This window comes from Echeneis naucrates, chromosome 7 (genome assembly GCF_900963305.1).
Source record: "Echeneis naucrates chromosome 7, fEcheNa1.1, whole genome shotgun sequence".
Taxonomy (NCBI): domain Eukaryota; kingdom Metazoa; phylum Chordata; class Actinopteri; order Carangiformes; family Echeneidae; genus Echeneis; species Echeneis naucrates.
In genome coordinates, this window is record NC_042517.1 from 16,920,149 (window position 1) to 16,934,754 (window position 14,606).

A 14,606-nucleotide genomic window follows, 5' to 3' on the forward strand; every position below is an offset into this window, starting at 1 on the left:
ATCAGATAACGGGAACCCCAAGAGAATATGGCTTTAATGACATTTCAAAAGAAAACATTTTGAAAGCAGATCCATTGTCCCCCTTTTTTTTTTTTGCAGCAGTCTTTCACAGTGACCCCCCCCCCACCCCCCATTTTAGCAGGCAAGTTGTTCTCTGTCAGAGAGAAAAGGGGTGCCGAAACACAAGCTTAAAACCTACAGTTTGGTTCTGGCGGCTCGACCACACTGGCCTACAGCTGTGCTAGTTTCTGTCAGGACGTATGTATCATGTGGGATGAAGGTCAGGTGCTATCCACACAGTCCTGGAGTGCATGGTGCTGCAGGTGGTGCTGGGATGCCTGCGCTCGCCCTCTCCTGTGTCTGTCTGTCTGTCTGTCTCTCTTTCTCCGTTTCCACTATTGCTCCCCTCCCCTTTTTCAATCACAGATAAAGGACAAACAGCATTCATTTTCAAGCAGATCAGATCCTGAGGTTGTTGTAACTCACATATGTTTTCTTGGTTGCTTGACCTGGAGACAGATTAAAAAGAAAAAAAAAATTAATTTCAAAAAACAAAACAAAGAGGGAAAAAAAAACAAAAACATTTCCAAATTCATTAAGCAGAGACATATAAACACCCGCTTTGGGAAACTTAGCCTACTGTGCCATGCATTTTTATCATCAGCCATGTGCAATCAGTAGCACTATATTCTGAGCCAGTGTACCATTTCGACTCACAATGCCCTCATCTGAAGCCTTAGATTCTATTTTCAGATGTGAACTAGTGATAAAAAAAAAAAAAAAAAAAAAACAAACACCACACAAGTGGGCACTGAACAAATGCTACGGCGCACATTGTGATCCCAGACTGGATTGCCATGGAAACATCTGAATGTGGCTGAGTGCCTAGGTGCTGTGTACGTGTTTGTGTGTTCGCTTGTGCCGTGTATCTGTCGTTATGAGAACCAATTTGAGTTCCAACCCTTCAAAGTGAAGGCGTCGTTTGTGTACTGGCTTCATGGTGGCTCTTTGTGACTTCCTTTAAAAGGTTTCTTTTTTTTTTTTTTTTTTTCCACCCAGGTATCTAATATAGAGTTTTGGTCTGTGGATCTGGCTGATATTTGGACAGGGTGTCATGTTGTGATTAAGACCAGGATAAGAAAACGCCGGTGTAGTCTAACAGAAAGTACAAGGGTGTGTGTGTCTGCACACACTTTGTACTGTCTGTGCGGTGCAAAAGGTCAATATAAAATCATTTTCATTATCACAGACTTTTTGCTGTGAATTTCCATTCTGCTCCTTTAATGTTGCTATGCCGACCAACTCCCATGGGCTATGCAATTAAAGTCGCACCATTTCTTTACAGCAGCATTTTGTAGTCTTGGCCAGAGAGTATGATGAATAAAACATTAGTCAATGTACAACACAGTCTTTCTGGTAGCCATAAACAGCCATTTCTCCAAAAGATTGCTGTTTCTGAAACTGTCTGCGTGTGTGTTTACTCCAGGATTAACACATCTACCTATGCTGTCATCTAAATTTTTTATATCGATAACTGATTATATACGTCTCTCCTTTTCTTATTTTGGCCTGCGGTTTGTTAAGGTTGTGTATTCTTGCCAGAGAATTAACAATTGATGAAATGAAATCCACCTGAAAAACATTGTTCCCACACATCTGCACTTTTTTTTCTGCTATAAATGAGCCTCAGCAGTGACAGTGAACAGTTTTACTCTTTGAATTACAGGGTGAATCCTCCCATCTGAGAGGTGCACTGATGAAGATATTACACAGTATACTGATACAAATCTGAAGAGCTATTAATGCTCTTAATCCTATAAATCACTCCAACTCATCTTATACCAAGCTGATGGGCCCTGAACGGGAGGTATTTGGTGCTCTGATGGTTACAGAAATCGACGGACCGTCTCCTGGGATGGTCGAGGCACGGTTCAGGTTTCAGGGCGGTCGTGCACATAAATTTGCCATTAATAAATGTCACTTCCACTGCTGGTAGAAAAGAAGGGCAAGAGGAGGAGAGAGTGCACCGGGAGGAGAGATGAGTCGAGAAGACATTCATATAGGAGAGGCAGAAGGTGAGAAACGCAGAACAGATGACACGCTGCACTTTTGGGAGGGGGTCCCAGAGACCGCGTGTCCTGCTTGGGGACTTTTGATGTGCTGCTCCGACAGATGTTAAAGTTTCACCCAATACGCAGTGTGTATGTGCCTGATGAGCCACATGTGTGACTGGCAACGACGTGTTCCCAATCCCCTGATATGCTTGCATCATCTCCCCGACTCACACGTTCAGCCACACACCGATACACACATTGGGAAACCAAACACACAGACTCTCACATACACAAGCTCCTTTAACTCATGACACGTGAGCGTGACAACTGTTGGGTGTTTGGAGAAGTTCCCAGGAAAAGCTGTCATCTCAAAGGCAGAATTCAAAGAGGGAATGGGAAGCTGGTGCACCTGTGGGTGCCATGATCAGTGAGTGTGATTAGAAGCGTTGCAGGAGAGGAAACCTTTGGAGCCGCTTATGTGTGATTTGCATGAGCCGTCAATCATCTGTCTTCATTCTGACTCCATGACAACACTGTCTAAAAATCAAGTATTTTCAGGTTTACTTCTTTTAAGCCATTTTTAGTGTTGGTGTTGTTCACCTAAAATAAATACCTGAGTATGGAGAAATGTAGGCTTCCCCAGTCATTTAGGAATACCCAATATTATTTTTGCTAACAGGATCATGATTACTGTTGCAGATGAGGGGTGGGATGAATAGCACAGCTACAGAGACTGATAATCTCCCCGCGTTCTCAGCAACAAAGCCCCACTTCTTAAAATCTCTTCACAGAGCAAGTCCCCCATATTCACACATACTCTCTGCTGTGTGCTGTGTACTTGGACTGAAGGTCTATCATTTTATCAGGAAACAAGATAACCGGGTACATTCTACACATTACACATACTTTTTAACCAGTGGGCGCCCAATTAAATATCTGGAATGGTAGTTTTAGTGATGAAAGGAAATATGACAATGATATGAGAAGGACTTATCATTTTGCTCTTCTAGGGACTAAAGATATATATATATATATATATATATATATATATATATATATATAGAGAGAGAGAGAGAGAGAGAGAGAGAGAGAGAGATTAACTGGATCTTTGTGGTCCATAATATGAATTAATCTCCATAAGCTTTATTAACTTGTTGAAAACAGACCTGACAGTTTGACAGTGGCTGAAGAAATTAGCACACAGAGTTAGAACTTAATAAATGCTTTATAGCACACTATAGTGTAGTTGTATTTGTCAGCCAGCATTGCCAGTGTAATGTGGTGTAGAAACATAAAAATGGAACACTGCTGACATTTAAGTTAAAAAGCTGTAGAGAGACTTCAAGTGGTCCGACTTCATTCTACATTTATATCTAAAATCATTTTGACTTTCTACGCCCCGTGATCTCACAAACTTGAATGATTATGGTTCACGGTGCACATGTATGAGGCTCTGAGTCTCACTGGGACACTTACTCATGGGGTCAGCAGCAGGGTTCTCGCACAGCTCCGTCTTGGCCTCTCCATTGGGCCTTTCACTGGGCTTCTGGGACAGACGCGATGACATTGTGGCAGCTGTGACCACCGCCTTGAAGCTACGCTTCCTCTTCTGTACGTTCAGCTCAGGGTGGAAGATGATGATGTACACCTTGGGCATGTAGAGCATGCCCAGTGCTACTGAGGCACTGAGGTTCATGGAGATGGTCAGGGTTGTTGTCTGAATGTACAGCTGGAAAGAAAAACAGATCAGAAGTGATTTTAATTCAGACTGGAAGAGCGGAAAAGTACATGGAAATGGGCGGTCCCTTTGTTGGTGGGATTCGAGATATCTGTAAGGCAGATAAGTGAGGAGTCACAATTAAGTGCTTATCAAGAAGAATGAGGGACATCAGTGATGGTTAAACATCTGTGGCCAATTACAGAACAGTCACACTGCTGAGCTCAGTGATGAGGCAAAACTAACAATAACCATTGCCCGATATCAACAATGCTAATAATGTTTTTTTCCCTCCATCATTAGGCGATATGTGTGAGTTTGACATGCTAGTATAATGCAAAACTCCCAGTTACATTCAGCGATATGCGCAGAGTAACATAATCCAGCAGCATTTATTCAAGCCTGACCTGCAGCTACTCACTCAAGTCAAAGATGGTTCAAGCGTATTAATGACAGCAGCAGAAGCATCACAATGTCCCCACGTCGTTTTATTTCTACCAGTCCATCCAATCGCACCCTCAGCTACATTGGTAGACAAGGCTGCGACACGTTGGGGTTGCTGCTGCTGCCGCTTTCGTTTCCCATCAGGTGTTTCATCTCTTTTATCAGGTGTTCATCAGACCATCTACAGTCTCTGAGCTGCATTTCCCTCCGCTAACAGCTCCTGTAGCTGTCAAATATGGACTGAAACATTGTGTGTGTGTGTGTGGCGTACAGTCAGTCTGCATTGGCTTTCCTAATGCTCTGCGTGTGGTGGAGTGCAGCCCATGAAAGGCTCTCACTGCGTTAAGTGGTAACATCATTGGTAGGGCTGCCATTCATGTGAGCCTCACACGGCCACGTTCTCTCTCTGTTGTTCTTTTTCGGAGGTTACATAACACCTTTTACACCGTCAAATTGTAATTGTGAACTTGTATAACCCAGATCCCGCTATGACTGAGGATAGCACGAGTTTTCTGTAGTGACCTCATTAAAAAGGTAGTGATTTCACTCAGAGCTACCGAAGTCAGCCATTTAGCAGACATGCAAGAGCCTCTTGTTTCATTTAAGGGTCTTGGTGGAGAAAGAAACACTTCAAAAGGGGGCATTATTGTTTCAAGAGCACTGCAGCACTTGATGGCATCAGATGTCACTTACACAGTCTTCCAGTTGGCCACCGGTAATGTGGATGGGGAGAGGAGACAACTGTAAACTCATCGGGGCAGAACACCGAAAATGCTCAATGATTCACTCAGAGGGAGAAATGTCACCATTTGCATAGTTTTTGCTGGCAAATAGCACGACTAATGGTAATTTCCTTCATACAACATTGGCTCATTTACATGCCAGTCATGCTTCTGCCTTCCGATCGTCCGGTCATTCAGGTGCCTGGTATCATCAACATACCAGTGCACTCAACTGCTTCCTTCTCCTCCACCACCTGCTGTTTGTCTGTGGAGCAGCATCGGACGCAGTGATCTGGCTGATGCAACATGCATTAATAACTATGAATTTCACGGTGCTCTCTGTCTTGTGTCACTTGAAGCCAAGCGAAAGCTAAAATGTTGCGCCTTCTCTGATTGTCTGAGCTGTGAATTTGTAGTCATTATGATTAGACATTGGAGCAAGTGATTACAGCGTTGCCAGGAGTACACACAGCGTGAAATATAATCACAAGAGGATCTTCGCCCTGTGTGTTGCGCTTCCATGTTTGGTAGTTGGTAAGCTGGCTGGTATCCATAGCAACGCCACAGAGTTTGGTGCGAGCAACTACACACACAACTGGAATAAGCTTTTTAATGAGATTCTGACACCTTAGACACTGCAATGCTGACCCTATCAGAACTGATTTATTGACCATGCAGGAGAGCAGACGCACAATAAGCGTCAGGCACTATACTCGTCGCACACAAGCAACAGCACACGTGCACAAAAAAACATGTATCGGTATGTGCGCTTTCCTTCCTCTGATTCATTGCAAGTGCAAACAAACATGTGTGCGCACAGACCAAATCCTTTTTCTTACTCTCTCTAATCACCAAGACAGGGCTCCTCTTTGTGCCGCTCTATGAGCTTGACCCAATTTCGAAGCCCCTCTCACCCACCACTCGAATGTTTAGCTTGTCACAGAACATTCATAATTAATTCCTGTTGCCTTAACATAAATAAATACATGAAGTCATTTTCACAACTGCTTGGCAACGCCCTATTTATAGCTGCAGTAATGATTTATTAAAATCCTCATCAGAAATCAAACGGTTGATTTTGAATTTTACATCTCATCGACAATTCAAATGCCAACATCCAACCACAACAAATGACGTCTTCCATGTAGACAAAAGGCTGTTGGAGGGTAATTTTCATAATTATACCCACCAGGGATATACTTTCGTTGGGTATGGTTGAGTACTATAAATGCACAGAGTGATAAGGACTTGATTCGCTAAGTGACAATTAGGATAACTCTGCCCCATTAGAGAATGTCTTCAATAATGGATCCAGAGGATTTGCAGTCTCCTCTCAACTACCTAGATCCCTCTTGTTCTTTTGGGTGGCCTACTTTCACACCGGCTCATGTCATGAATAACTCTGCCCGGCTTTATGCTGCAAAGCCCTGTTCTGTTGGTGACACCGCTTTCTGTGCAGATGGTCTCCCCTCTACTTTGACTCAGCACAGGAGGTCCCCAATTTTTGGTCATTGAGGCTGCTGGATAAAGAGGCTGTGAGACACATCAAGCGCTCTGCCTGTGTTACAACAAGCAGGTGATAATAATCTAAATAATAATCCAAACTATCTGAGGGAAAAGATACAGCTTTTTGGTTTTGTTGATTGTTCTAAATAGGGGCTGTACTTATCGGGTCGTCGGGGGTGCTGGAGCCAATCCCAGACAACGTTCCATGCGAGGGCAGGGTCCACGCTGGACAGGTCGCCAGTCCATTGCAGAGCCAACACAGAGAGACAGAGACTAACAACCACTCACACTCAGACCTACGGACAATTTAGAGTCACCAGTTAACCCAAACATGATGTCTTTGGACGATGGGAGGAAACTGGAGGTAGCCCACGAAGGCACAGGGAGAACATGTATACTCCACACAGAAAAGCCCCAGGCCGGGAACCGAACCATTGACCTTCTTGTTGTGGGGTGAGAGTGCTAACCAATACACCGCCCCTCAAAAGATACATTTCTGACAAATATTTAGTAAATGTTGTGGCTCACTTAGTGCTCGTGAGCAGGATAACACAATGTTGAAAAATGAACATTGCAATGTTCAACAATTTCTAAAGTCAGAAATCTCCCATTATTTTGGGAGCTCATAAAAATTCACCTGTATTTGAGAACAACTTTAATTTTACTTTAACTTGTTTTTGTCCCTTATCCAGATACAGGTAATGCCAGGTGGAAATGGGATATATGTACAGAGCAAATTGTTATGAATTGGAAATATCAGATATTTCCTTTGAAAATAATTTCATGCTAAAGTCTAACTTCCATATCAATATCTTACATACGCAGATAATCAGAAATGAATGGTATAACCAACATGAAATACAGTATGTTAGTAGAGGATGGTGCCAGAACAAAGGACAAACACCACGAGTAACCAAAAGTTACTCGTTTAGCTGGCGCTCTTATGATGGTGGTGGAGAGTGATACATCACCCCAAAACCTGTTTATGTTGAGATCCTCTGACTGTGAAGGGCCTTGCCAATAATGATGTGAGAATAACATCATTCTCACCAGACCATTCAGTGACTGCTAATGTTACCCTATTTTTCCACTCATCTTCTAGCCATTCATTTGTAACCTGCTTGTTTTTGTTGATGACATATGTTGTATGCTTTCCCCTGCGTGACAAATAAATACAGGCTCTTGGCTGTGGTATCTTCTTTCTAGCGAGGTATGCTCAGCATGTAATTTTCAAAATATAAACTTCTACCTCTTCTTGTTTTTCCAAGTACACTTGATCATCTTTAGCCGTTTGCCCACAATCTTCTGGCAGAATCTGCTCAGGGTTTCAAACATAAAAGCAGCTGATGGGTAGCTGGTTTTCAAATGAGATAACACATCATGGCCTTAAGTGTTGTGTCTAACTCTTGTCAAGTGTAGTTTGTTTGCAGAGGTACAGAAGGATTAGACATTTTAATTATCAATGTGCTTACTGAAAGATGGAGTGAGAAAATTTTTTCTGATTATAGTTAGACCACTGCTAATGAAACTTGACAGTAAGGTAGTGTAGGGAGGTGTCTTACAAGAGCTTAAGTGCTTTCCAGACATGCATTGAAGATCGCTGTGTCAATTTTATTAATTCATTATCTGAGTTTCATAGTATGGTGTTTGAACTTTTATGACTTGAACTTGTCTTTAAAGTGTGGCTGAGTCTTTTTGTGGGTGTTTTACTAGAAGGTTTCTGAGCCTCGGGGAGGTGTTTCATTATATCATCAGCCCTCACTTCTCAGCTGGAGAAACATTCTGCTTTGTGGTCAAAGCAAACACAGAATAAGAAAATTCTTGTTTTCCAGCAAATGTTGATTCATTAAATAGGAAAAAAAAAAATGCATCGCTGTATTTCATTGTATTGGATTTTACACCTGCCTGTGAGGAGCAATTGCTCAAAAGTCGGCTTGAAGTGACGTGCAGGCCTGGGGTTTGTTTCAAAAGATCTCTAGGCCTGAGGACAGATGCATTTGGATGCTGGTGACTCTCACAGTCATTAACTTGAGAGTGCTGAGTAGCTGAATGAGCACATGCAGGTGCACAGGAGGGATGGGAGAATGCTCTGTGATCCTTTGTTACTGTTTTCGCATGGCTTCTCAGAACACGAGTTTGGATGGGCTAATCAGAGAGAGTGTGGGAGGGGGGAGTCACAGGTGTGGAAAATAAGTGCATCTGAATGGTGTAGAGTTATAGAAACACCACTCAGTGCATTGAAAACTTCTGCTACAATATAATGCTACCAAGCAACACAAGGCCAAACGGGTGGCAGATTTATTTATTTTTTTTAATAAATTTTTTTGGACATATGCAGTTGGCATCATATCACTTCCGTGTTTTCATAATTCTTTTCTGATATTGGACAACCGAGGGTGGGAGAGATGACTCAAACCTGTGTGGGTGTTTCGCCCCATCTGCACACACAAATGTAGGGCAAGGTATTTAAAGATAACGTCTAAAGGATCGCATTCAGCCTGACTAGTTTATTCATGCACACATTAGGACACATGCACAAACTGCATCCCTCTTATCTGACACCTAATGCTATTATTTTCCACTATTTCTGTGCCATTGTTTCAGTGAAATATTCATGAAGGAATCTTATCAGCCGGTGAATACATTCTGTGCACAACCAGATGCAAGTAAGGTGTGTTGTAAACCTGAGCATAAGTCAGCCGGAATGATAGATAACATCGCCTCACTTCACCTTGGTTATATATGCTGCTGCTTTTGAAAGGATGTTATCGAGACATGCAAAGGCACTTCTCGCCAGCAGAGGCTGAGGTGTAAGTAGAGATGCACCCACAAAAGCCATTATGCCAGGATGCTGCGGTGTGAACTGGAGGCGAGAGCTGGTGTGACCAAAGGGTTAACTGTATAAATGGGAAAGATAAACACATTACTGCCTCGCTGGTGGCCGTGAGTAACATAATGAACTCCTAATCGCTGCTGAAGGTGTAATTCATCTATGAAATCAGCAGCAAATTGAGATGAGGAAAATCACTTTCTGATCCATCTCATGCTGTAGCTTAGCAGGAAGGATATTGAACGATGTGCCGCTCAAAAGGTTAGGAGCAACACTTTCCTGTCAGCATCGATATTCTGTCAGTGGAAAACTTACCCACTGCTCTGTCTCACACACATGGCCTGCCAAGCAGCACGCCCAGCTCATGGGTCCAGCGGATGAATGCATTTGTATTCCGTCCAGTGCTGGCCAGATAAGCAATGACTAGCATAGAAGGTCAAAATGTCATATTCTCAATCAACTGCAGTAGCAGCCAATGTCAAATACTTTGTTGAGTGGAGCACGGCTCTCAGGAATGGAATGTGTTGAATCAAACTTCTATTTATTCCCCCCATTTCTCCCTGCCTTCATACAACTTCAGCACCTTGTCCTCAACCTCCCCTTTCTCCCATCTACACACTCCGCTTGGCTCCATCTCCACAATGAGGCATAATGCTGTATGTGGAGCCTTAGGTGTGAGAGCTAAGATAATGGCATCTTGAATTAGAGGGTGGGCACCCCCTCCTGTATCACTCCTCAGGCATTTCAGGATTCCTGATGCTTAACATCAATCCTTTCTCTGCCTTGATATGCCTTTTTCTGTCTGTGGGGGTCCAAGGGGGGCTTTCATGCACATCAGAATCATGTGAATATGAAATCAAAAGAAAATTAAGCAATAACTTATACAGTCAGTAAATGTGTGTGCGCGTGCGCCCATGCCCACGTGCACGCATATATACTCCCTTTATTTTTTATAGTTTGTTTGTGTGCGTGTTTAGGCTAGATAAAAGAATGAAAGGAGAAGGGAGAGAGAGAGACAAAGAGAGGGGTGGTGACAGAGAGAGAGAGAAAATGCAAACGAGAGAAATGACTCACCTTCTCTGCTGACTGGGCTGTGCCAAAGAAAATTGGGATGAAGGCCAACCAGACTATGCATGTGGTGTACATAGTGAAGCCAATGGGCTTGGCCTCGTTGAAGTCTTCTGGTACGTCCCTTGTCTTGATGGCATAGATGGTGCAGGTCACCATCAACAAGATGCTGTAGCCCAACGAGCAGATGATCTGTAGGTCTGTGATGTCACACTTCAGCACGCCGCGAGCCAGTTTGGGGTTGATGGTTTTCTGCTCATCATAGTCGACGATGGTGTTCGGTGGGTCAACGGCGAACCACACCAGCACGCCCAGCAGCTGCACACAGATCAGACTGGAGGTGATAGCGATCTGGGAGGTGGGACTGATGAAACGCGGGGCCGTGACCGTCTGCTTGCCCTGCTCGAAGATCCGATAGATACGGTTGGTCTTGGTGAGCAGAGCGGCATAGCTGATGCACATACCCAAGCCCAGGAAGATCCTCCTGAAGGCACACACTGCCACGTCAGGCTTGGCGATCATCAGGAAAGTGATGATGTAACACAGAAAGATGCCTGTTAGCAGGACATAGCTCAGCTCTCGGCCTGACGCCCTTACGATGGGTGTGTCGTTGTATCGTATGAAGGTCGCCATGACAAAGATGGTGGCGATGATGCCAAGCATGGCCAGGAAGACAGGGATTATGGCCCAGGGGGAATGCCACTCCAGTTTGACAATGGGGATTGGCTGACAGGCAGTTCTATTCAGGTTGGGCCTCATGTTATAAGCACACAGTCTGCAGGATGTCTCATCATACTGGTACTGGTAGCCATCACACAGCTCGCAGTGCCAGCAGCATGGCATGCCCTTTACCCTCTTCTTCCTTTCTCCAGTTTTGCAGGGCAGACTGCACACAGAGATGGGCACCTCCTGCTCCCCATCTGGCCACTGAAGCTCCTCCAGCTGGGAGAGAGATGACACACAGGACAGGAGGAGGAGGTTAGCAACGGCCAGATAAGCCAGAGAAAACACAAAATACATGAAACTACAAGGATAGTGAAGAACAACTGACGACAAAAGATTAACCCAATACAAGTACAGCATATTTCTTGAGAATTTCTTGGAGGGATTGCCTATTCTAGTACTTGAAAGTAATTGAAATCACCATGGCAACAGAGCTTACCTTTGCTCAGTGAAATAAAAATAAAGAAATGTGAAAAGCAAAAGACATTATGTTTTAATACCGTAGCCAGTGATGTATGAAATATGTGATGAGAAGGAAGGAGAATGGGATTTGGGATTTTAAAATGCCTCTTTTAGACTTTGCAGAGCTATTTCTATTTATGATCTTGTGCAATATACAGAAAGATGTGAAGAACTATCTGGAAATCCAATCCAAAAACATCCCAAGGTGTTTATGATTGAAGCACAAATGATAGTTTCAACATGCACACTAACCTAAAATTTTTTGTGTTCTTTTGTCATATTTGGAGCTAAAAAAAAAAAAAAAAAAAAAAAGCCTTTAAAAGCACCAAAAGAATATGTATATGTGTCTATATGCAGCAATATACACAGAAATATACCATTATTAAACTAAACCGAATGAACAGAGTCAAACATAGACAAATCATTCAAATATAGCAATCTGCCATCTTAATTATCAACTAAATTGGCTTATCATGAATTTGCAAGGATTTTTAAGAAGAGCAAGTATTACAATCACAGCAGCATGGCAATAAATTTTACTGAAAATGAACAAGAATTTATTTTTGCATTATACTTTCATGTAAGGCAAATTCCTGACTCCAAGGAAGGCTTGTAGCATATTGTGTTTCTTGCCGCGTTAGCCGAGAAAATCAATACCAATTTCATATATCTGTATTGAATATAAAACCACCCCTAGCAGACACTTATCCTCACTTAGCAAGACTGGAGACAGGGGCCTAAAAATCACTCAACAGCGAGAGCTGAATTTCATGACCTTAATCCATATTATACTGTCAATGTCATGGTGACAACATGACTTCAGCAAAGTTTCACAAGAAATAGTTTGGCTCATAAACCTTGTCAAAATACACATTTATTATAAACAACAAACAAAATATGAGACGAGAGTAGTCACACCTTGGATATCAGTATTAACAGATAAAAACTTAACCAGGGGCAAATTATATCACATATCTTGAGTCCAGCTAAACATATGAGAACCATGGCCCCCTCCAATGTGGCAACTGCCAATAATTTCAGATACAGAGCAACGGCTTTGCAGAAAACACACACATGCTTTTGCAGCGTGTTTGTGTGGTTCGTACCTGTATGACAAATGCGTTGTTTCTGTGCCGTCTAGGCAGATTATCATCTGCCATTTATCTGGGGGCCTGAAGGTGCCATTTGTTATTTGGACAATGAATGGTGCTCTCTGGAAAACCTCCCAATTACACCCAGTGTGGAAACAGTAATGAGACCAACAGCTCTGTTTCCATGGAGACCAGAGCCAAGATTTTTGACACCTCGGACTTGTGCAGTTGTTACAGTTTTCATTTGGGTTTTGCAACAGTTTTTATATTTAATTTCAGCTTGCAGAGAGCAGGAATAGCATTACATTGAACTTTTTTTTCCATTCATTTCATTCATTCATTGAGATATTCAATTCAAGGTGACCTTTAAATTACATTTGTTTTTATGTCTTAGTGAACAATTATCTACCTATTGAAGTGGAATATAATTATTTGGTATTTGGTTTGTAATTACACAAAAAGATATTCCATCTGTTCTATCAAATGCATTTAATTTTTGTAAACTAAAGTGCCATTTTGCATATGTTAACTCATCTGTATGCAAAGGTCGGTTTGTTAAGGTTGCATTGAAATTTCAGTTTCATCCTATCTTTCAGTATGTTTTTTCCCCCCCCAAGTGAATTAAACAAATTTAATGATGTGAGGAAATAAAAAATGTTTCATCCATCCCATAGGCTCTATCCTTTGAATATATCAAAAATGTCAAATAAATTACATTTTCTTTTAGTTCTGTATTAAAATCCTTCCATTTCCAAGAGCTTTCCTATGATTGATTTTGCACTACCTTAAATTCCCTCAGATGAAACATCATCATGGATTTTGGTTTCGTGTACAGGAAAAACTGCGGGAGAGCTGCTGAGCACCAGGAGCAACATGGGAGGTGTGTATTTAGTTGTCAGTTCGTAACAACATCAACATCTTCAGCAGCTCTCTGCTGCCAGAGACTGAACATATACGGGCTGACACTTGGGTTAAAAAAACATGGTCTTTTTCTTCCTCCCACTCTTCTACATCGTCAGTCCTCTAACCTGTGCAGTGGGAGAAGAGTGATCTTCAACAAGATTAAGAGCTATTCTCACTGTTTTCTTTCTGCTTCCCTCCATTTAATATTGAAATATCAAATTGAGACCCCCTCTGATGCCCAAACATCCTTTTACAAGCCAATATATCCCAACGGGTATAGCATACAAAATGACAAATTACCATCTTTTATCCCCATTCACACACTGATTTAAAATCTTCTGTTAGTTTAATTGCATGTTTTTTCTTAAAAGCAGATGAATATTTCATTAAATAAAGGCTGAAGGTATCTTATGTAAGAAGGCCGAATATGTTGTGCTATTAGATTACATTAGTAGGCAACACATCAACGAAAACACGTTATTTTGTTTATGCATTGTTGGATTGGTGGGAGGAAAATATCACAACTAAAAAGGTTTCTGCTGCATAAAGTAACATTTTTCTTTTTCTCTCAGAATTGCACAAACGGACTCATTTTCTACAACTAGAATACATCAATTAGAGTGAGAAGTAAAACATCTGCACCTGAACTCTCTTCATATTTGAGATGCAAATAATTTGCAAGCCCTTGTCACATAAGAGATTTCAATTTTAGGAAGTGTAAAAAAAGCCTTTATGCTCGTTAAGTGCTGCATGCATGAGTGTCTATATGCTTTTTGGACACAAGCATAAAAACATCATTTATAATTGGGCTTTTGTCTTGTGTGTGTTCCCGGCACCAGCAAGCGGTCATACCCTGAGCTGGAGGGTCTCCACCCACTGTCCTACCATCTTATACTCCGGGGTGGAGGAATTGGTCATCTGGAACTGGAACAGGTCGTAGCGCCCTGGAGCATCGCCATTCTTGTTAAACACAACAGAGGTGCCGGCGCTACCTGTGCAGAGCAGGAGAGAGAAAGAGCAGCAAATAGCAGAGTAGGAAAGTGTTAGATGCAGGCGTGACAGGATGCAACACCTCTTCTAATAAGA

General features: G+C 42.3%; 1 protein-coding gene across 1 annotated transcript in view; it reads right to left on the reverse strand.

Annotated features, from left to right (window-relative positions):
- Positions 1 to 459: 459 nt before the first annotated feature.
- Positions 460 to 14,606, reverse strand: part of LOC115046089 (metabotropic glutamate receptor 7-like) — a 56,282-nt gene continuing 42,135 nt past the window's right edge. The window contains exons 7-10 of the mRNA XM_029506216.1: positions 14,373 to 14,512; positions 10,348 to 11,283; positions 3,531 to 3,783; positions 460 to 509 (exon numbers count right to left, since the gene is read on the reverse strand). Of these exons, the coding sequence (XP_029362076.1) occupies positions 460 to 509; positions 3,531 to 3,783; positions 10,348 to 11,283; positions 14,373 to 14,512 (1,379 nt within the window). The remainder of the gene's footprint in view (positions 510 to 3,530; positions 3,784 to 10,347; positions 11,284 to 14,372; positions 14,513 to 14,606) is intronic.